We start from the raw sequence: 22,998 nt of genomic DNA, 5'->3' as shown, positions 1-22,998 counted from the left end.
CTGTGCGAGGACTTGTGCCGCGTGGCCTGACGGAGGCCCCACAACAGATCAGAGTTACGGTGTGTGGCCCGTAGGACGGAGTGTGAACGTGGGGGCCATGGGGGCTCCCAGACGGGGCCTGGGTGTGACCGACTCCAGGAAGGAGGCCCTGTCGTGTGCCTGCCTGCTGGCACCCTCCCTGAGGAGAGCGCCCCGAGGCCTCCACCCGGCCCTGTGGTCCTCGGCCAGGCGACGGTCGCCGTCTGTGCAGGACTCTGGGCCTGTGGGGTGGATGCCAGGCGCCGGAGCCTCGTGTGTACTGGGAAGCACGGCTGCCGGTTCACACGTTCCTGCCCGAGTCCTTGAGGTCTCCATTGTTTGTTTTTTTTTTTTTTTTTTTAGATTTCATTTATTTACTCATCAGAGAGAGAGAGAGAGGCAGAGACAGGCTCCATGCAGGAGCCCGACATGGGACTCGATCCCGGGTCTCCAGGATCACACCCTGGGCTGAAGGCGGCGCTAACCGCTGAGCCATCAGGGCTGCCCTCGAGGTCTCCATTCTCACGGGTGGGGTTTTTAAGTGGACAGTCACGTGACACGTGACAACAGTCACTTGAACGTCTTAGTGATTTCAGTTTACAAATAGCAGCAGAGGAGCGGGAACGGGTGCGAGACACCGTCTCGTGTAGCCATCTCAGGAAACCTTACTGGGTGGGTCGTGAAGACCACGCGGCCTGCCCACCTCGTTCCTCGGAACAGTGCAGGCCGGGAAGTGCTGTGGAGGGGCGGGTGGGGCCGTCCTGCAGGGTCTGGCCTGTGTCCCCGCGACCCGCACTGTTCATAGGCCTCTGGAACCTGAATTAAACGATGCGCTAATTGGGGGCACATGGGACCCGCTAGCACACATGTCTGAGGTGCAGACTAGACACAAAACTCAGCCAAATGTCAGATTTGCGACCGTGGAGTTGGGAATGTGCACGGTGTGTGGCAGCGGCCTTGCTAATAACCTTGCCTGTTGTGTTCTCTTCACCAGTCATGACAGGACCATGCAGGACATTGTTTACAAACTGGTTCCGGGCCTTCAGGAAGGTGAGTGTCTGTGGGTGCGGCTCGGCGGCCGAGCGCCTCCGGGGGGCGGGTCCTGGCGGGAGGTCCCCGGGCCGCAGCACCCCTGTCCCGTCCCTCTGTGCTCACGAGCACCCACGGGCGGCCCTGCTGGGTGGCGGCCCCGATGGCGCCTACACAGACTCTAGGCCAGTAGCCAGGGCGTCGGGAAAGCTTAACTGTGTTTAAAGCCGGATGTCACTGAGGATTAAGTAGAAGCGTGTGTAGTGTGAATATCCCCAAGGTGGAAACGGCCGTTGTCGTTAAGGCTTCCCTGCGGGGTGAACGCAGAGACTGTTGCTGCCCCTCTGTGGGGCGGTGGAGGGCCCAGGCCCCCCGGCGGGCTTGCGGTGCCGACTGGTACAAGTCACGTTCGCTTTCAGGGATGGGCCGCCTTAGGGGTTCACTCGGGCCGTACGTTCCCCTTGTGGTGTTTCAGAGCAGGGTTACCACGCGGGATGCAGCTCGCTGTGTTAGGTCAGCGGAGGGCGTATCCTGCGTCCCGGGAGCTCGCTAGCGTTCCTACTCCTCGCCGTCTCCCCAAGTGCATTTGTCAGGAGAATTTAAGCTCTTGAGAAAGCGTAGATGGGGACAATCATCCTTTGATACCCAAAAGTCTTTTGGTCCTAAGACCAAGAATACATCAAAACGCATACCAGCAACTTAAAAACTGGTTGCAGGGTATTTTCAACACAGAAGCGGGCAGAGCCACGTGCGGAGCCCCATGTGTCGGTGACGCCACGTCCACAGCCCGCAGCTCACGGTCAGTCCCGTTTCATCCACGGCTCCTGCCGTCCCCTATCCCAGGGGACAAGGTTCTTCCTAACACACCAACTTTATAGATCTAGAAAGTTACAGGGACCCCGTGGCCCCACATACCGGATGGTGCCCACGCTCGTGACTGCTGCACGAATGCCACGCGTCTCTAGTTTGCTCTCGTTGGTTTCCGTCGGGGTCCGGGTCAGGTGGGCCCCTGGCCTCCCCTGGCCCCAGTCTGCAGGCCTGGCCAGGTTCTGGCTGGTGTTTCGGCGAGCCCCCCTCCGTGGTTGCTGCATCTGAACCGGGGCAGCCGGCCTGTCGCTCGTGTTGGCCCGGCCACCCCGCAGCAGCAGAGCGCCAGCCAGCGCTTCATTACAGGTGGTAAGACCGTAGTTGCTCCGGCGCCTGGCCCGGCCCAGCAGTGGGTGGACGCGTCCGCAGAGCCACCCATCGCTGCCGGGTCCCTGAGGCCGTGTCACATCGGTGGACAGAGCTGCCCCGGCCTTCCCTGTGCACAGCCTGCCCAGCTGCCTTCCCGGCCCTGCCGGCCACCGTCGGGTGGATGCTGACACATGCAGCTTCCACAGCGCCTACTGGTCCCTGCCCTTTCTGGAGCCCACGCGCTCCCGCCGCTGGCCCCAGGCACCACCCTGGGAGCCTGGCATGGCCCTGCCGTCCGAGCCGGGTGGGCTCTGGGCTCTCTGGTCGACTCCTGCCTCTGGCAGCTCCGGCCACGACCCCACGGAGTCTGCGTGCCTTCCGTGTGTGAGATGCCCCGTGATGTGGCTGCAGTGCAGGTTCTGTTTGTGAGAAACGTGGTGCCCGTATGGGGTGGGGGGGATCCTGCGGCCGAGCAAGCCGCTCTGTGTGGCGGGTGCCTCTGCACCCCCGGGCCAGGGTCTCCGTGCCTGTTTCTCCGACTCGTGGCCACTCGCTGTTCTTCACGAGAACATCTCTGCCTTGAGACCCTTCACGGCACAGCTGTTGTCTTGGTGCAGGCTGTGTGCAGAGGCTCGTCGTCCTGGTTGTGCCCACGGTGCCTCCGCCGCCTGTGCCTGCCGCTGTCCGAGCCCTTGGCGCCGCGCCTCCCCACGCTGCCCGCAGCTGCTTCCCTGCCAGCGTGGTGCAGAGCTGCTCGCCGGGGCGTGGGCTGTGCCCCGTCCTGACCCTGGCCACGTGGCAGCTCGTAGGTGTCTCGTCCTCGGTTTAATAGGCGCGGAGGGCTGCGGCGAACACCCCTGTGAACACCTCCACGGGTGTGGGGGAGTGTGTTTGCCTTCCTCTGGCAGTAGAGCCACGGGTGCTTCCTGTGGCCTCTGTTCCCGGCAGGAGCAGGGGTCGGCCCTGCAGCCCACGTCCGGCTCGCTGCCCCTCTTTACGCGACTTGTGAGCCGAGCGTGTTTACACTTGAAACTGTTGGGAAGAGGTCAACGGCGTGTGATGTGCAGGTGACGCTAGCTGGAATTCCATCGTCCGCGGTGTTGGGGACGGGCGTGGGGACTCCTCCCTGCATCCTTCGCCCCCACGGCGCCACACGCAGCAGGTACCGGTGGCAGGCTGGACCGGGCGCCCCCTGCCACGCCACACGCTGCGGCTCTCGGAAGTGCGGCTGGGAGCTGCGCCCGGGCAGACCCCGGGGTCGCCACGTGCCCCTCGTGTCGCAGCAGGAAAGGGGGACGGTGCGGGCCCAGATGCGGATGGTTTAGGGAGCGGTCCTACGAGCCTCCAGTGCCACTGGTGCTGACCTGGGGGTGGACACAAGCAACGTTGGGAGGAGCAGAAACCTAACTGGGTGCGTCACCACAGTGGCAGGTCTTCACAGAAATCGGGGTGAAGTTACGGCTTCAATCACAGCCAGTTTCTGGGGGGGCTCAGCTGTCAGCCAAACGAGGAAGCCGCTCGCTGAGGCCTGCCCGTAGCGAGGGAGGCCACGCACCCCGAGACAGCAGCTTGTTCCGGGGCCTCCAGGCACAGCATGGCGGTCGGGGCCGCGAGGCAGGTGGGGCCGCGAGGCAGGCGGTCTCGAGGGGTTTCCAGGGTGTCTCCGGTCTGCTCGGCTGCTGCGGAGCTCGGCGACCCAGGGACAAGTCTCCGAGCTGGCATGCAGAGCACCCGCAGGCGAGGGTGTCTTCAAGGGGGAGAGAGCTCGTGGAGTACAACCTGAAGTCTGTGAGGACGTGACCGCGGCGGTGGCCGGGAAGGTGCCTGGGAGGACGCCGGGCGAGCCGCGGACACGCCGTGAGGACAGACCTGCCCGGGTCACCGGCCGCGGAGCGCTACACGGGGTCCGCCCTTTCCCGGGCGATGTCACCGTCCTTCGGAGGCGGAAGCCGACGGCCCGACCTCCCTCGCACACGGCCCCTTGGGGGCTGAGGTGTGTGGGGTTTGGAGCTAAGGGCACAGGACACTGTTCGGGAGGGAGAGCAGCACCTTCAACGTGGAACCGCGGTCCGTGTCCCGCTCCTGCAAGGCCGAGTCCACATTTCATAGCCCGCTCAGGACTGAGGGGCGCTGCCGTGCTGCGCCGGTTGGGGGACGGGCCGGCGGCCTGGAGCCGGCACAGGAGCACGGCTCCGCAGTCCACGCCGGCGGGCACACCTGCACCGATACCAGCGTTTCTGTGCAAAAGGACGTTTTCAGAAATGAAATATGTAAAGATCCCAGGGATGAACGTGTGAAGGGTGTTGGGAACTGACAATGAGGAACACTGACTTTTAACCCCAGTGAAACAGATACTTGCCCCCAAAAGGAGCCTATTTTCCTTGCCGGTCATCTATATCCTAAAAAATTGCACTTGGTTACGATTACTGTACTTTGAATTTCACAACTTCTGCTCCGGTTCCCCCCAAGGAGCTCCCGAGTCACCGCTGTCCTAACAGGTAAAACGCTGAACAGACTGAGTAGCCACTTCTCTTAGATCACAAGAGGGAAGAGGGGTGGACGCAGGGCAAACGGCTGCCCCAGGATTGGAGAGAATGACAGCAGCTGTGGGGCCGCGGGTCCCCAGGCAGGGACTGCGGGCGGAGGCCTCCCTGGGAACCACTTTGGGCCGGAGACCTGTGCTGTGGCTGTGGGAGGGCCGGCAGCTCCGTGGGGACCGTTCGGAGAGAAGAACCTGCAGGGAGATCCACCTGGGTTGGCCAGGGCCCCAATTGGGCCGCACAGAGGACCCCTCCCATGCTCACAGGGGCAGGACGGGGAGCCACTGTGACGTCGTTGGAGCAGGGTCTGGCCCTGGGAACCTAGGCAGCCCGCGCCCCAGTGGGGAGCCCAGCTGGGAAGCCCTGGGAAGCCGTCGGAGGGAGGCCTCGGCTCAGAGGAGCATGGAGCCCCCCCCCCCCCCCGCCCTGCCCACGCCTGAGAAGGCCTGGTCCCAGCCGGTGCACAAGACGATCAGGCTCCCCAGACGGAGGCTTTGAGGGCACAGACCGAGCCCCCGGACCAGACACGCCAGGGTGTCAGACTTCTCAGGCTGCAGTTGGAAACAACGGTGGTAAACGTGCTGAGGCCCTACGGGAGGGCGGGGACCGGGTGCTGGGCAGGGGCCGGGGACTGCAGACCCCACAAAGGAGGCAGAGAGGAACGCTGGCCGTCAGCCCGCGGTAGCAGACACCGAGCCTCCGGGGGGCTGGTCCGGCAGGATTTGGGTGAGGAAGAACCCGAGGGTGGGGCTGGTCAGCAGAAGCCCCGGGGCCGAAACTGGAAGGGGCCACGGACAGGGCGACTCGGAAAGGTCACCGCGCACGGAGCAGGATGCAGACGCCGCGCAGAGCAAGGGCGAGCTGAGGAGCGGGGCCGGGAGGATGTCAGAGGGCCATCCGCGCCCGGGGGGCGCAGGAGCGGGGGTGGGACGTGACTGGACTCCTGCCCCAGGGCCGCAGCGGTGAGCAGCCCGGAGGCACTGGGGAACAAGGCGCCGGCCTGTGGAGGGAGGTCGGGGGCTCGCGCTCTGTCGTGCGGAGGAACCTGGACGCACCCTGAGCGTGGAGGAGCAGCCGAGGACGGGGGCAAAGTGAAGCTTTATTTTTATTATTTTTATAAGATCTTATTTATTTATTCCTGAGAGACAGAGAGAGGCAGAGACACAGGCCGAGGGAGAAGCAGGTTCCGTGTGGGGACCTGATGTAGGACTCGATCCCGGGATCCCGGGGTCACGGCCTGAGCTGAAGGCAGGCGCTCAAAGTGACACTGGAGTACGAGTAGGACTGTGCTCGCTGACGTGCCAGTGGCATGTGTGTTGTTTCCTTCTCCCTGCTGCAAACCTGCCGCATCGTAGCTCAGTTGTGCCACTTGGCTCACGCAGCCCTGGTGTCCACTCCTGGTTGACAGGCCGGTGCCCTGAGAGTGATGTTGGGTCGTGGACATCCTCATCTTGGGCCTGATCCTGGTGTCAAGTTGGCCCTGGGCCCTCCGTCCCTCCCGTCCTCTCCGTGCCCTCCATCCCCTCCGTCCCCTCCGTGCCCTCTGTCACTGAGGAGGAGCTGAGGGCCAGGCTGGCGTTCGTATCACTGCCCCGGATTCTCGTAGCACAACTTATGATTTTACCAAAAGGTGAGATCATGCTGCTTAATCTTGCTCGCTATCAGGGGTGCTGCTCCCTCCATGGCAGACATACAGCCTGTGGCGCCTGGCTGGCTCCATCGGTTAAAGGTTCAACTCTTGATTTCAGCTCAGGTCGTGATCTCAGGCTCATGGGATCGAGCCCCGTGTCAGGCTCCGTGTGCAGCATGGAAGCTGCCTGACGTTCTCTCTCTCCCTCTCCCCATACCGCTCCCCTGCTCACGCATGAGCTCTCTTTCTCTAAAATAAATCTTAAAAAAAAATAAGACCTGTATCTTTTTTTTTTTTTTTTTAAGTAGGCTCCACGCCCAGCACGGAGCCCAGCGTGGGGCTGAACTCAACCCTGAGACCAAGACCTGAGCTGAGGGTGCCTGGGGGGAGCCTGCTTCTCCCCCTGCCTGTGTCTCTGCCTCTCTCTGTGTCTTTCATGAATAAATAAATGAAACAAAAACCCGACCTGGGCTGAGATGAAGAGCTGCCGAGGCGCCCGGGTCCGTGTCGTCTTCGATGGCTGCACAGGGTTCTGCTGAGTGATGGCGCATACTCTACCCAGGGCAGCAGATGAATGAGATCTCCCTCCTTGCCGCCCCGGCTCGCCCGGCCCTGCGTCTAGTGTGTGGCCTGAAGGCCTCCGCCGGGCGCGCGCCCCTCTCCTTATGCAGCAGTGAGGTGCTTGCTGTCCGATAGCTCACCAGCAGCACGTGGGGGCGAGCAGCTGAGGCCCCGTGGTTCTAGCTGCGGGTTACCATGCTGCACACTTAGCCCGGAACGTCTCTATGCTGGTATTTTCCTGACGTGGAATATTGTTATTTTCCATCTTTTTTCTATTCTGATGGCTGAAGAATTCTTAATAAGAATTACACAAGGTACGTGAGGCTGCCTCCTTTCCACGAGGGGAGACTCCTCTGGCGTGGACCTGCAGGAGCGCACCGCCTTGGAGAGCCTGGGGGACGGCCTCACCGCCACGCACTGCATTTCACACGTTTATTCCTGAGCCAGCTCTTATAGGATTCTTTAATTTCTTTCCAAGCCAATCCCAAATTTCCCAGACCAGCCTGGTTGGGCACTTGGTGCACTTGATTCCAGCGCCCCATCCGTCTAGGCCAGCAGCGCCGTCCCCGAGTTCGAGGGGCATCCTCCTTCCACCCGTTGCCCCTTGTGCCCGCGCTCCCGCAGGGTTGGGCTGCCAGGTGTCGGCGTTGGTCCAGGATGGGGACGCGTCTCCCTGGCTCCGTGGAGCGCGTGGCGCACGGGGCAGACGAGGGGCAGGTGGGCAGTGCGACCAGTACCACAGGGTTAGCCGTACACAAGTGTGTTTCATGGGGTGAGTCTTATGTTACTAGTTGGAACAACTTGGGTTTAAATTATGTTTGTTGGGGCCCCTGGGTGGCTCTGGTTGAGCGTCTGTCTGCGGCTCGGCCGTGATCCCGGGTCCTGGGATCGAGTCCCGCATCGGGCTCCCTGCTTAGCGGCAGAGGGGAGGGAGTCTGCTTCTCTCTCTGCCTGCCTCCTGCTTGTGTGCCCTCCCTCCCTCCCTCTCTCTCTCTCTCTCTCTCTCTCTCGCTCAAATAAATATTTAGAATAAAAGCAAACAGATTTTCCTTGTCATCTGCTGTGTGGCCTGAGCAATGACCGGCTGCTCTGTTGTCTGGGCACAGGCTTTAGAGTCCCTTTGTGCCAAAAGTCGTGGGGCGGCCACCTGCTGTCAGAAGGCGCCCGCCCGGTTGTGCTCGGGGAGCTGCTCTGGCTGGCTTGCCGCCCGCGGGGAGCGAGGCTGGGAGCCTGCTGCTGGGAGCCTGTGGCGCCAGCCTCTGCACCTTAGGGACCTTCCTGGCTGTGGTGGCTGCCCGCAGGCAGCAGGGGGCGCTCCTCACCCACCGTGAGCACAGCCTGGCGCCGTCAGGGTCGGCGGGCGGGCAGGCCTGAGCCCCAGATCCCTGTGCCACCGCAGGGTCGGGTAGCGTGGGGCAGACACCAGCTGCTGGAAGCGGCTGTCTTGAGTCTCGGGGGCGGCGGGGGGGTCTCACAGTGTGTACACCCGGGCTGGGGGCTCCTGCTGCTGCATGGCCTCCCCTGCAGGTTCGCGAGCATGGCCACCCCGATGTTGGGTCTGGGGCAGGGGTCTCGCGGGTGTGCACACTCGGGCTGGGGGCTCCTGCTGCTGCACGGCCTCCCCTGCACGCTCGTGAACGTGGCCACCCCAGTGGGTCTCCTGGTGGCAGCCATCGAGGCCCCCGGATCCAGGTTGTCATTTGCTGCGATGCTTGCGAGCGGGGTCCTGATGGGCACTGGTGCCTTCCTGACACTGAGCACGTGTTTGTTTCCAACAGCGGAAATGAGGAAGCAGAGGGACTTCTACCACAAGTTAGGCATGGAGGTGCCCGGAGACGTCAAGGGGGAGACCTGTTCTGCAAAGCAGCACCTCGACCCCCATCGGAACGGTGAGTGGCCGGCGCACCTGCTGCCCGCCATCCTGGGCACCCCCCGGGCTTTGGTGTGGTGCTCGTGGGGCGGCGTGAGGACCGGGTCCTGGACCAGGGTCCCTTCGGGTGACGGGGCGGGATTCCCAGGGACCGGGAGTGAGGTGCCGTGCAGAGGCCCCGAGAGGCTCCCAGTCCCGTCTGCCCTGATGGGGGTGGCCCAACAGTGCCTGGGCTCCACGTAGAATCAGTGGTAGTGTAAGGTCCAGCTGTATTATAACAGGTTATTCAGACGTTTGGTGCCGTGCTGTTTTCCCAGTGACCACAGCGGTTCCTCAGAGGGTTCCAGACCGCCCCGTGTGTTTCTGACCACAGTGCAAGAAAGCACAGGTCGCGGCTGGCCCCGGAATGGCGGGGGGCGGCCAAGGCAGGGGACGCCGTCGGGGACGGCGTGTGAGGCTGGGGATCTCGTCCCAGCCACTTGCTTTCGATGGGGTCTTTGTTCCAAAAGTGGTGTTGGAACCCTAGAGGTCGTGGGAGCCGTGCGTCACCCAGTTGGTAGTTGGCGTACGAGGCGTTGAACAGTACTGGGCGCGAGGGCTCTGCACCGTCCGCCGGGCCAGGTGGCCTCGGCCTGCCGCGCCCTGGTGCACACGACCCCGGACCACGTACAGCTGGCCGCAGGCTCTCGGGCCCCGCGGCGTTTTAGTAGGTGCTTCGTAGACCAGCTGCCCCAGTTATGTATCCCTTTAAAGGTGCAACTGTCTTATTTGGATGAATCTTTGTAGCATTTTGACCATAGCGTATGGTTAGAAAAATAATGGTTTAATGTTAGATAATGGTTTAACATTCTGGATTTGTAACCCGGTGTCTTCTGTTTTTGCTGAAAGGTGAAACCAAAGCAGATGACAGTTCGAACAAAGAAGCAGCAGAGGAGAAGCAGGAGGAGGACAACGACTACCACCGAAGCGACGAGCAGGTAGACGGTGTTGGCCTGGGTGTGAGCCCGCGCGGCACGAGACGGCAGGAGAGGCGCGGACGCCCGCCGTGGGGCCTGCCTCCGTTTCTGAAGAAAAGGCCAGTCGCCAAGGAAGTAGACGCGGCCAAGTGCCAACACGTCTCCTTAGTTTCTCCTTCCTTATCTGTTCCTTTTAGTTGGCAGAGAAACATGTGCTTGCTCTGAAACATCCTGAACGTAAAAGAATTGAAGCCCAGACCCTGCACACGACTCCCCAGGTGGGGTCGCTTGGCGCCGGGCACCTTTCCGTGTGCGTCGCGTGTCCCGTACGACGGGGTCCAGTCGGGTCGCGCGTCACAGGGAAGGAAGCAGACAGCCCCGAGGCGTCTTCGCCAGATCAGAGGGAGCAGCGAGTGTGCGCTCCCGTCCCAGTCCATGTGTGCCGCGCCTCCCAGCACCCTGAGCGGAGGGCTGCCGGCGCATCCACTGACAGCGGGGCCCCTGGCGTTAGGACACAGGAGGCGCCTTCCCAGCTGTGCTTGGCGTGGCTCTGGGTCCCGCGCTGAGGAGGCAGGCAGAGGAGCTGTGCGCGCGAGCAGAGCACCGCCCCTGCGTCCCCGTCCCCCGCGTCAGCGGCAGGGACCCCGGCGGCGGGTGCTCAGCACTGGCTGCTCACCGGGGGTGGGGGGGTGGGGGTGGGGGTGGGGTAAGATCAGCCTGCAGAATCCGTGGGCGCGGGTGGGAAGAACGTAGAGAACACATAAGAGGGACTCCAGATCACGGGAGGGCAAGGTGTGTCCTCGCCAGATGAGCCTCGGTGGTTGTGGCTCTAACTGTGCACATAGAGCATCTGGGGGAGGAAACGCTCAGGACAGCCGTGCAGACGGGCGTTGGCCGCGTCTGGGTGTGTGTGCACGTGTGCTGGTAGGTGCAGCTTTACGTGCTTGCAGATCGTACACGTACGTGTGCACGTGTGTGTTAAGTACATGATTTAAGTAGTGTGGTTTGGGAAGAACAGAATAAGAGGGTCTGAATCTTCAGATGACACGGTTCTGGTCGAGATCTCTGGGAGCGAAACGGTGTGTGGACGTAGAGGTGTGATCGGTGCCCCTGGGGCCAGTGGAGGACGGGCGGCCCGGTGGGCAGAGGGCTCCCTCGCCGGCCCCACCCCCGGCTTAGTTTCCCCTTCATTGCTTCTTACATTTCCGCGGTTTATTGTCAATAATTTTTGCCTTTTTTATCCTCCACGTGTCGAGGATTCGTCTGTTTGATCAGTTGCTTTCAAAAGAGTCCATCTTTGGCTTAATGAATCTTCCTGGCCTCTTGACTCGGTCCGTCCTCGTGGCCGCCGTGTGTGTGCACGGGGTTCCTGCCCTCGGCTGCGTGCGCGGGGCTCCTGGGCCTCCACTTCCCTGCCCGCCCCTCTCGGGCCTTCTCCCAAGTGCCCTCCGTCGTCCTCTCCTGCCGTTTGGAGTTTGAGTTTCTCATCTGGTACTCTAGGAGCGGTGTCAGTCGCACTTAAATCTCTATTTTATGTCCGTTTGTAGAGTCAGTTGGCATCTGTAACTTCTCAGAACAAGACTAGACTTCGCCGCGATGCTTGTCAGGCTTTGCTGTCCTTGAGCCTCAACGCACCTGGCTCTGTTCTGAACGCACTCCAGACAGAGCGCCTGTGACATTCCAGGCGGCTCGTCCTCATCCGCAGTCAAGCCGCAGGTGGTGCTCAGCCACCTTGGTGCTCGGTGCCTGCCCCGGCCGCATCCCCATCCCCCCCATCCCTGCTCCGTCCCCACTCTCACCCCCCATCCCCATCACCCCCACCCTGTCCCCATTCCCGCCCTGTCCCTGCACCCATCCCTGTCTCCCGTCCCCCGTTCCCCCCACTCCCCTGCCCCAGCCTCAGCCCCAGCCCCGCTCCTGCACCCCCCCCCCCGCCCTGTCCCATCCCCCGCCTCCCCCAGAGCAGCTCAGTCTCTTTCCCTGGGACAAGACCGCACCCCCCACCCCAGCTGCTGCCAGGTGGGCTTGCAGTAAAGGCCACATTCTGTAGCTCTGATGAGTCACTAAAGCAAACACAAGAAAATTAGAATATACACCTCCTTTTTTTCTTTTTTTAAAGATTTTATTTATTTGAGAGCAAGAGAACACACAAGCAGGGGGAGTGGGAGAGAGAGAAGCAGACGCCCTGCTGAGCAGGGAGCCGCACGTGAGCCAGGATCCCAGGACCCGAGATCATGACCTGAACTGAAGGCAGGTGCTTCACTGACGGAGCCCCCAGGCGCCCCACACCTACTTTTAAGCAGAAGAATTTGGCCCTCCTCTAGGGCCTGCTTCTGAGCAAATGGGCTGTCAGGTGTTCCCAGAGGTGCCCGTGACCTGTGGGGTTCCCCCCCCACACAGCGACGGAGCCGCCAGGTGAGGGCTTTGGGCTGTTGCTCAGCATGCGCGCACCCCCACTCGCCGCCGTGGCTGGGGGCAGCACTCGGCCTGCACGAGCCTCAGCCCCGTGGGACAGCCCACAGACCCGAGCACCCTCGTCTGGGCCCCCAGCCAGGGAGCAGCAAGGCAGGCTGTCCAAGGGGAGGGCAGGGAGGGCGGGTGGCCAAGCAGGGCCCGCGGAGGAGGGAGCAGGGGTGCCGGGGCTCCCTGGGGCAGGGGACCGGGCAGCGGAGCTGTGCTGGGGGCTGGGGCTCTCCCCCGAGAGCAGGGGCCATGCCCGGCTGGGCCGGGGGCTTCACGTCCGTATCTGTAGCCATAAGCCGCGTAAACGGAACATGCGTCTTTCTACGACTGCCTGTCAGTCCCAGTTCCAGTTGTGAGAACCTTAGTGTAACACGGGGACTTGGTGCTGATGCCATGCGGCGTCTGTGTGCTGCGCTCGGGCTGTGCCGTGTCCCTGCCTGCTGGACGCTCGGGCCAAGGGGCCAGTCGCTGTGACCCTGAGACCCAGGCTGAGCGGCTGCCAAGGCCTTGCTGGGCCTGTCCCTGCCAGGACGTGCGGTCCCCGGACGGGTCGCCCGCTTCTCTTCCTCAGTCCTGTCTTCGCATGTGCTCCGGTCGTGCCGAACGTCCCCTCAAGCGTTTCTTGGTTTTCCTGGTTCTTCCGCGTTTCATGAAGTCGCCTACTCCGCCAGGGACTTGGTGCGCCGGGTGGCCTGGCTCTCCCCGAGAGCCGTGCGGGGCCTGCTTGTCCCGAGTCGATGCTCGTCATTATTCGGAGCCTTTGGGTCAAAGTAATTAAAACCATCCTCATTTCCTCCGGTATCTCAGGCGATCTCTGCACCCAAGGTTCTAAACATGTTCTGACGTTATCTTACGAGCTGTTTTAAAGTTCCCCTTTCTACAGTGAGGTCGTAGGCCAGCAGCGGTGATCGTGGGCGGCAGGGCGGCAGGGCAAGCCTCTCGTCCTCCGGGTGGGCTCCTCCGCGTCCCCCGGCTCCCCTCCTGCTGAGGACCTTCGCCCCGCCTGTGCTCCGTCCGTGCTCGGGTCTGTCCTCACCACGGCCCTGTCGTCTGTGCTGGTGCCAAAACCACAGTCACATGTTGACTTGCGGATACTCCTAATTTTTCTTTTCAAAATAATCTTGACTAATTTTGCCTTTTGCTCTTCGAAATAACAATTAGAAACCAACCTGCCACACTGCGTGGGCGACCCACAGAGACCTTTCTGAGAGCGACAGAGGATGGGCTCAGGGTTACTTTGGGAAAAGGTAGCGTTGGCGAAGTTGCCTTCCCTTCCTCCGGGCCCGTGCCCGTCCGCCAGGTGCTTGTGTCCAACCCGGCGCTCTTGGGTAACACGCGCCACCACCCCCCACCCCCCCGCCCCGGCCCGAGTGTCGCTGTGAGACCACGTTTCTGCCTTGTGTTCCGGGTCGTCCCTGCCAGACGCCTCATGCTCTCACTGCCCTCTGCTGTCCCTGCGTTCACCCTTGGTGCCTTTCCTGGCTTCTTGAGTTGAATATCCACATAGTTCCCAAATATATTCTTGGTTCTAAGTATTTTTAAATTTTCATTATGATTTCTTTTTTGACCCATGGGTTATTTCTTAGAAATCTATGTAGAAAATTCTAAACCTCATATCCCACTAAAAAGCTGCAGTAGTCAAGACATTACATTCGAGGCATTAAGTAGATGAGTGAGTAGAACAAATTGCAGAAATAGAACAAACCCTAGAAATAAGCCCTTAGATTTGTAGTATTTGGTTTTCAGTGAAGGAGCCAAGGGAGGGCACTGGGGGCAGGGGGTGGTGGACGGCTGGGCGTCCACACCCTGGACGGACGGACGTCCTCATCTCACACCATGTGTAACAGCCCAGAATATAAGAGTATGTGAAACTTCAAAACTTTTATGGGGAAACACGAATGAGAGAAAATCTTTAGGGCCTTGGGCTAGGCCTAGAGTTCTCACGTTCAACACAGCCCACGGAAGAAAAACGAGTGGCTTTTGTCAAGTGAAAGGACCGGCCACAGACTGGGAGAAAATACTTGCAAATCACGTTCTGATAAAGGACCTGTGTCTAGAACACGCGTGTCGTGTAACTGGGTGAGGAGATAACCCCGCTGAGAGGTGGGTGAACCACGTCCTTGAACGTTGCTCCTGGTTAATAATCACGTGAGAGCTGTTCGGCATCCTGAGTCGTTAGGGAACCGAAACCAAACCGTGATGCCCACGGGGTCGGCTGGGTCAGAGGGCCGGGGCCTGGCGGGGCTGGTGCGGGAGCTGGCAGGAGTGTAAAGGGCTGAGCCGCTTGCGAGAGCCGCGTGGCGAGTCAGACACAAACTAACCCTGCGCGTCTGCGGCTCCCTGCGTGCGTGGAAACAGCCCCGTTGCTCACGGCAGCCAGGCCTTGGGGAGACGGCGTGCGGTCCCCCACGCAGGCGCTGTGGCCAGCGGTGACCGGTGAGGGCGACGGCGTGTCGTGTGATCCGCCGAGACACGGTGTCCCCGGAAGGCCCATCGTAGAGATGGGAGGTGGCTGGAGCGGGACAGGGAGGGCTGGCCGAGGGCCTGACCTAGGACTGGCTGCTGGGGGTCGCAAGCTGTCCCACGCCCCTGGTACTTCCTCCAGGCTGATCTGGTGCAGTTAGCCTGGCGACACATCCGTGTCCTTAGGGCCGGCGGGGACGCCAAACGCCGTAACGCGACGGGAGCACCACCGTGCCACCGTCCCCGCCGCCCGCACAAGTCCACACAAACCTGAGGGGGGTGAACCCAGCCTCCGGTCCCCCCGCCCCTCCCCTTCCCTCCCCTAAATCCTGGCCGTCTGGTCCTCGTCCAGCCGGGGACGCAGGCCGCGTGTCTCTGAGCCTCTTGTGGGCCGGCACCCTCTGGCCCCTGCGGCCTCTGCTGGAGCTGCCCTGCTTACCTAAGCCTCATGGCCTGCGCGGCGCCGCGGGCTCGGACCTGGCTGTCCCAGGAGCACACGGCCGCCCGTCGTGGGGGTCACGGTGCCTCAGCCTCCCGCCAGCCCGAGCGTGTCCTCAGTGCCTTCTGGGTCAGAGACGTTTCTCGGGGAGCGTTCTGCTAGGAAGCTCTCTTTCTGGAAGTCTCCTTTACCTGGTTGGCTGGGTCAGCTCGCTTCTGGTTAATAGTTGCCTGGTATTTCAATTTTTTTTTCCAACTTAACTACAACACTCGTGTCGGCACAGAACTGAATTTTTTAGAAAATCCAATGAGAAAATTTCTTTAACTGACCAAGTTATTTTACATTTACCATGATTGGTGGTATTTCTGAATTTATTTGCACTTTGCACTGATAGTTTTTTATCTTCCCCCATTCTTGCCTTCTACTGAACTCGTGTCCCTCAATCTCTTTTTTGCGTCTGTTTAGCAACTACCTGGCAAGTTACAGGCCCTATTTTTATTATTTTAGTGGCTGTGAAAATCTAAAATGAATGTTTACATTTTTTTGAAGGTCTGATGTTAATGAGCCTCTTGGTTTGCCCCAACAACACGAGTGCCTCGCTCGCCCACCTGGGGCCCCGTGCCTGCCTCCCCGACGGGGGTCTTTTTCCTCAGCCGCCCCCTCCTCCCCGGGGTCTGTCTCGCTTACCATGCTCATCCCTGCACGTTTCCTGCGGGGCTCCAGGCCCAGCGGCCCGGCTGGGAACACCCACTGCTCCTTCCTGGCGCCTCCCCGCCTCCCCACCTCCCCGCCTTCCCCACGTCTCTGTAGGTGTAGCTTTCCTTTATTTCATTTGTTTTGGATTCTTTGGCTTCCTAAATTTGAGAGTTTACGTCCTCCACCATTTTGATCTTCAGCTATTACTTCTGTCCCCAGTTCTCCCTTCCTTGAGAACACCTGTCCCAGGTGCGTTACATCCCTCCCTTTTCCCTCTTCTTTGTCTTGTTATTTTAATTGACATCTTGGTCTCTGTATTTCTTTTAGATAATTTCCTCAAGTTGGTTTTTCATGAAATCGGTCTGTCTTCCTCTGTGATTCAGCCACCATGAGGCTTAGAAGGTGTATTTAGTTACCTTTTACACCTGCTTGGTTTTATCCAAAGTGTATTACGTATTTAATTCCTTCTTTTGTATCTCTAGTAATTTTAGACCTACAGATTTTAGTTAATTCCTCTGTTTTGTTTTGTTTTGTTTTGTTTTGAGAGCATGTGGGCAGGGGGCAGGGGCAGAGAGAGAGAGACTCTCAAGCCGACCCCATGCCCAGTGCGGAGCCTGAGCAGGATTCAGTCCCACAAACCTGAGATCATGACCTGAGCTGAAATCAAGAGTCAGACGTGCAACTAACTGAGGCCCTGGGTGCCCTTCCTCTCTTCATCCTTTTACCTGAATTTTGGGAGGTCTGATTGTGCCTTGTTTTTGTGGCTGTTCCTGGAGAATTACTCGTTCATGAGGGTTCTCTTGAGCCAGGCTGCACGGCCTGGGGTCCTTCTTTGCCTCTGCCGGGCACCCCTGGTCCCTCTTACTCGGTTACCTCGCGGTCCCTGTCACACGCCACATACTGTGACCCCACTGAATTGTTGATTGTCCAGGAGGTAACTGTGAACTTTCCAACTTTGTGCCTTTGCTTGTGGTTTTTTCCTGAGGCCAGAGTACTTTCTTCTCTCAAGACTCTGCTGTCCTGTTTTTTAGTGTGTGTGTTTTAAGATTTTATTTATTTATTCATGAGAGACACACACAGACAGAGAGGCAGAGACACAGGCAGAGGGAGAAGCAGGCTCCCTGCGGGGAACCTGTTGCGGGACTCGATCCCAGGACCCCAGGGTCACGGCCTGAGCGGAAGGCAGGCGCTCAACTGCTGAGCCACCCAGGGGCCCCTGCCGTCTTCTTTCAAGGGCAGTTGTCCTACTGCTTCCTTTACAAAGCCTTCCTCGGTGCATCCGTGCACAGTCAGGGGCGCCTACCATGCTGGCTCTGCGTCCTTCCTCCTCATGCCAGCAGGTGCTCCTCGCAGCCTGACTGTGTGCGTCCCACCAGCCAGGAGCTCGGGATGGGGCTCAGTCTGTGGCAGTTTACCTCCGAGGCGAGACCAGTGTTGTGTGTACAATGAACAGATAATTCCCAGAGTTACTTTGAAGTAGTACGTTGATAAGACAAAATTAACAGCGTTCGATTATGTTTCACAAAACAGTAAACAGATTTTAAGATAATGTGTATGAAATGATGAAGTAAAACCCTTTCCCACGGTGTTGAGGCCCAAAGCGACTTCTGATTTCACAAGGTCAGCGTTGTCACTTCTAGCATCTGAGCGAGCCTGCCAGCCGTGTCCTCCTCTCACAGGTGAGCATCTGTCTGGAGTGCAACAGCAGCAAACTACGCGGCCTGAAACGGAAGTGGATCCGCTGCTCGGCCCAGGCCACGGTCCTGCACCTGAAGAAGTTCATCGCCAAAAAACTTAACCTTTCGTCTTTCAATGAGGTAGGAGCTACACCACCAATAGAAACTATAACAAATCGTTTCTCATTTGTAAAAGTGATACTTCTGAAGTTCTTTGGGTTTTTTTGTTTTTATATCTTTGGAGATTTTAAGTCAGAAAAAAAATCTCCATTTGTTGTGCATGCTCCCTGCCAGTGTGGCCAGTGTGATGGGACGTGGTGGTGAAGAGCGTGGAGGGAAGGCCAGACGCACGCAGGAGAGCCCCTTACCAGGAGGGACAGCTGGCGGGGCGGCAGGGAGAGGGTGTTCCTTTGGAAGAGAGGCTATTCTTCGTCATCCACAAATGGATGGACGACTGGCTGGGGGAAGGGTGAATAAGTGGGCAGGTTAGTAAGATACTTTCAGGTATTTGGTGGTAAATGATGGGAATTAAGTGAAAGCCGGAGCCCCTGGTGTGTGCAGGGGGTGGACAGAAGGCTGGGTGAGCCTGTCGGCTCGGGTGTCACTGGGGGGCCCTCCTGAGGTGGCAACGCTACGCTGACATGTGGAGATGGGGCGAGTGCACCTAGCACGTGAGATGGATGTGGATCCGAGGGACCAGAAGGCAGACCATAGTGGGCCACACGGTGACCCCACCAACACATACATCCATTTCCTAACGCCCAGAACATGTGAATGTGACTTTATTTGAACAAAGGTCTTTGTTGATGTGTCACAAATCTTGAGATCATCCTGGATCATCCAGCTGGGCCCTAAATTCAGTGGCAAAAAGGTCCTTATAAGAGGAAGGCAGACACAGACTTACCTCAGAGCATCTTCTCTGACCACAGCAGCACACAGTCAGAGACGGTTACAGGAGGAAACCTGGCAGGTTCACGATACCGTGGAACTTTTCTTTAAGATTTATTTAAAGAACAATACACACACTTTTCTTTAAGATTTATTTATTTGAGAGAGAAAAAGTGTGAGAGAGAGAGAGAGAGAGAGAGAGCACACGAGTGCGGGGAGGGGCAGAGGGAGAAGCAGGCTCCTCACTGAGCAGGGAGCCCGACATGGGGCTCGTCCCAGGACCCGGGGATCAGGACCTGAGCAGACTCCTGGCCAGCCCCCAGGCGCCACTAAACAACACACTTTCAAACAACTAACGGATCCAAGAGAAATTGGAGAATACTTAGAGACCAATAAAAATGAAAACACGACTTATCAACCTGTAGGTTACAGTAAAAACAGTGCTAAGGGGGGAGTTTATAACCATAGATACTTACATTAAAGACAAGAAAGGCCTCATCAACAACATAGAACTAGAAAAAGAACAAAGCTTTGCACCCAAAGTCAGCAGAAGGAAGGAAATAACAAAGATCAAAGCAGAGATAAATGGAATTGAGAACAGAATACAATAGAGAAATTCAGTTCTTTGGAAAGGTCAATAAACCAGCTGAGGGGCTCAGTTGGTTAAGCCTCCGACTTGATTTCAGCTCCGGTCATGATCTCAGGGTCATGGACCCAGCCACGCGGGGTGCTGTGTGCTCAGTGCGGAGTCTGCTTGTCCTCCCCCAGCTTGACAGTGTGCACTGTCTTTCAAATAAACAAAATCTTTAAAGAAAATATTAAAGTTTTGACAAACTTCTAGCTAATGGACTAAGAAAAAAGACAAATTACTAAAATCTGAAATGAAAGCAGAGGCATTGTTACTGATTGTGCAGAAATAGAAAGGGTCGTCAGAGAGTTCCGTGAACAGCTGAACACCAGCACGCGGGATAACTGGGATGAGGGGACGCAGGGCTGCAAACACAGAACCTCCGAGACCGAGTCACGGGGATGCCGGGTGTGAACAGGCCTACGACTGGTACGGAGCCCGGCTCAGGATCCGACACCGCCCCGCGGAGGAGAGCCCAGGACCTGCCGGCTTCGCAGGTGGTTCTCCCAACGTCCTTGCCAACTCTTCCCAAAGCCTGAGGGGGAGAGAAGCTTCCCGACTCATTCTGGGAGGCCAGCGTCAGCCGGGTACCAAAGCCACACGGAGACACCGTCCGAAAGGAAAACTGGAGCCCGACATCCGTGACCCCCTCCCAGCAACCAGGGTAGCGGCACGTCCAGAGGGCTGTACCCCACAACCAAGGGGGACTCTTCCTGGAACGCAGGCGCGGGCGGGACACGGATCATGTGACACGCGCATCGGAGAGTGGAGGGGGGACCCCGGATCGTCGCCGCTGAGGCCGGTCTCCAGGCCTGTGACCACTCAGCACGCGTCCACATAAAAACACCCCACGAACCAGGGACGCAAGGGAAGCACCTGCACACACTAAGAAGCACGTAGAAGACCCCGGGAGACGTCCGACGCGACGTGAGACTGAACGCGTCTCCTCTGAGATGAGGAGCAAGGTGGGGATGCTGCTGCCACCACCTCTGTTCCACGCGGTCCTGTAGGCGTCCTGCTGGGAGCGGGCAGGGGGAGGGGTTCCATGCGGAAGATGCAGGAGTGAGCATCCCTCTCTTTGCCGATGATGTGATCTTAATGTGGAAAATCCCAAAGAGGTGGAGGTCGTGGTGTCACCTGCCTGCCGTTCCGCTGCCCGCCCGCTCCAGCCACGCTCTCCGCCCTCGCCCACCCCACTGTCGGCCCAGAAAATGCTAACAGAGCCGTGCTGGGGGCTTTCGGAGGAACTGCGCAGCCTGTCAGCCGCCTGACCCTCTACGACAGTGCTTGTACACCCGGGGTGGCCGCAGATCTGAGGCCAGGGCACCCGGGAGAGGCTACCTCGGACCTAAGCAGCTGGCTGACCGTCTAAAAGGCCGAGATGTGGTGGTTATTCCAGCAGGAGTCCCAGGAAAACCAGGCCTGCCACGGGGTGACCTGGTCAACACCGGTGCCCCAGTTGTGGTCGCCCTGCCTGCTGCCTGCACCCAGCCCTGACCTGAGGCCGCGAGCTACATCACTGCAAATCCACTAAACTCCACCATCCCAATCGCGACAAAAGTTTTCAAGAAACACAGAGCATAGAACCCCAATAAAATCTTCGAGGTGACAACCTTGGACATTGTCAGAGTCAGCACTTTGATTGTAGAGCTGAAGGGTTTGGATCCCGCTCGACTCAACGTTCCTGTCATTGGCTCATTGGCGGCCATGCTGGAGAGACTGTCGTCCCCCGATCTCTCAGTGCACCCTCAAGGTGGACCTTCCTCAGGACTAGCTGACGGCTGTTCCCTGGGCAATCCAGGAGGCCAGCACGGAGGTGGTGAAGGCCAAAGCTGGAGCAGGCGCTGCCACCTTGTCCATGGCATATGCTGGAGCCTGCTTTGTTTTCTCCCTTGTGGGTGCAACGAACAGAAAGGAAGGAGTTGTTCAGTGTTCCTTCGGTAAGTTCCAGGAAGCAGACCACCTCTTGCTCCACACCGTCGCTGCTGGGGTCAAGGGCATGGAGCAGAATCTAGGCGTCGGCAAGCTCTCCCCTTTCAAAGACAAGATGATAGCAGAAGCCATCCCTAACTTAGGAGGCATGTGGCCCTGTAAAGCCATCTTCTGCCCCTTGTGTTTCAGTTGCGTTAACCACGAGTGTCATGTTTGGGTCGCTGTCCCTTTCAAATTGTGGGTCCGTCTATGGGTGCATCAATAAAAGCAGGCTTTTTCTTAAAAAAAAAAAAAAAAAAGGAAATCCCAAAGATGACACACACACACACGTTACAACTACTAAACAAATTCAGCAAGATAGCAAGACAAAAGTCAACACAAAAATCACCTGCATTTCTGTACATTAGTAATGAGTAATCTGAAAAGGAAATTATAAAAAACAATTCAATTTACAGTCACATCAAAAATAATAAAATACTTAGGAATTAACCAAGAAGATGAAAGACTAGTACAATGAAAACTACAAAAATTACTGAAAGGAATTAAAGAAGGCATAAATAAATAGAAACGGGCAGCCTGGGTGGCGCCGCGGTTTAGCGCCACCTTCAGCCCAGGGCATGATCCTGGAGACCTGGGATCGAGTCCCGCGTCGGGCTCCCTGCATGGAGCCTGCTTCTCCCTCTACCTGTGTCTCTGCCTCTCTCTCTCCCTCTCTCTGTGTCTCTCATGAATAAATAAATAAAAATCTTTATAAATAAACAAACAAATAGAAACATGTTCCAAGTTCACGGATTGGAAGACTTAATGTTGTTAAAATGTCAATACTACCTAAGCAATCTATAGTCAAAGCTATCTCTATCAAAATCCCAATGATATATTTTGCAGAAATTTAAAAACCCATCCTAAATTTTATATGAAATCTCAGGGGACCCTAAGTTGCTGAAATAATCTTGAAAAAGAACATAACTGAAGGACCTACACTTCCTAATTTCAGGTTTTACTATGAAGCTACACTAATCAAAAAGTGTGATATTGGTATTATAAAGGCAGCCCTCTAGATCAATGGAGATGAATAGAGAGCCCAGAAATGAACCCTCACGTAGGTGGTCAAGTGATGTTCAACAAGGGTGCCAAGACCACTTAATGGGGAAAGGACAGGCTTTTCAACAAACTGCTGGGGAAACTGCACATCAGCATGCAGAAGAATGACATTGGACCCCTGCCTCACACCACGTGCAGAAGTTGAAGTAGATCAGGGACCTAAATGTCAGACCTAAAACAATGAAACCTTAGAAGAAAACATAGCACAAAAGCTTCAGGACACTGGATTTGGCAATGATTTCTTGGCTAGGGCAGCAAAGGCACAGTCAACAAAAGAAAAAAGTAGACGAATTGGACTTTTTGAAAATAAAAAAATTTTGTACAGAATGTGAGAAATTACTTGCAAGCCATACACCTGATAAGGGATTACTATCCAGAGTATATAGAGAACTCCTAAAATGTAGCGTAAAAGAAACCAAACAACCTGCTTTAACAATGGGCAAAAGGCTTAGACATTTCTCCCAAGAAGGCACACACAGCCAGTAGCCGTGAAAGGATGCTCAGTGTCACTGTCATTACTGGGAACCACCTCATAACCTACGGGGATGGCTACTATAAAAAAAAAAAAAAAAAAAAAAAGTAAATAACAAGAAGATAAAAGTGGCAAGGATGTGAGGAAACTGGAACCCTGTGCACCATTGAGGGGGGCAGGGGGTGTTAACAGGGTACAGCCACCATGGAAGACAGCGTGGACGGGCCTCAAAAACAGAATTACCACACGGCCCAGCCCTTCCACGTCTGGGCAGGTTCCCAGAGCCGAGGGCAGGGCCCCCACAGTCACGGCCGCTGAGATGTGGAAGCACCCACATGTCCAGGGATGGGTGGACGGATGGATGAACAGGTGGGTGGATGGATGGATGGATGGATGGATGGACAAATTGATGATTGGATGGATGGACAGGTGGATGAATAGATGGATGGATGAATGGATG

General features: G+C 57.7%; 1 protein-coding gene and 1 pseudogene across 6 annotated transcripts in view; both read left to right on the top strand.

Moving 5' to 3' along the window:
• PCGF3 (polycomb group ring finger 3) overlaps positions 1-22,998 on the top strand; it is a 49,170-nt gene that overhangs the window by 20,988 nt on the left and 5,184 nt on the right. For 5 of the 6 annotated variants that reach the window (XR_013370599.1, XM_077881948.1, XM_077881951.1 and 2 more), the window contains 5 exons: positions 1,013-1,068; positions 8,733-8,843; positions 9,713-9,801; positions 9,978-10,058; positions 17,521-17,658. Coding sequence is in view for 5 of the 6 variants with exons in the window: in XM_077881948.1 (XP_077738074.1) it covers positions 1,013-1,068; positions 8,733-8,843; positions 9,713-9,801; positions 9,978-10,058; positions 17,521-17,658 (475 nt within the window). In the remaining variant the exon portion in view is untranslated. The remainder of the gene's footprint in view (positions 1-1,012; positions 1,069-8,732; positions 8,844-9,712; positions 9,802-9,977; positions 10,059-17,520; positions 17,659-22,998) is intronic. The other variant, XM_077881961.1, reaches the window with a different exon arrangement.
• LOC144291585 (malate dehydrogenase, mitochondrial pseudogene) lies at positions 20,139-22,666 on the top strand (annotated as a pseudogene).

Source organism: Canis aureus, chromosome 2 (assembly GCF_053574225.1).
Source record: "Canis aureus isolate CA01 chromosome 2, VMU_Caureus_v.1.0, whole genome shotgun sequence".
NCBI lineage: Eukaryota > Metazoa > Chordata > Mammalia > Carnivora > Canidae > Canis > Canis aureus.
The sequence above is the reverse complement of the archived record's forward strand: the minus strand, read 5'-3'. Positions and strand labels throughout refer to the sequence as shown.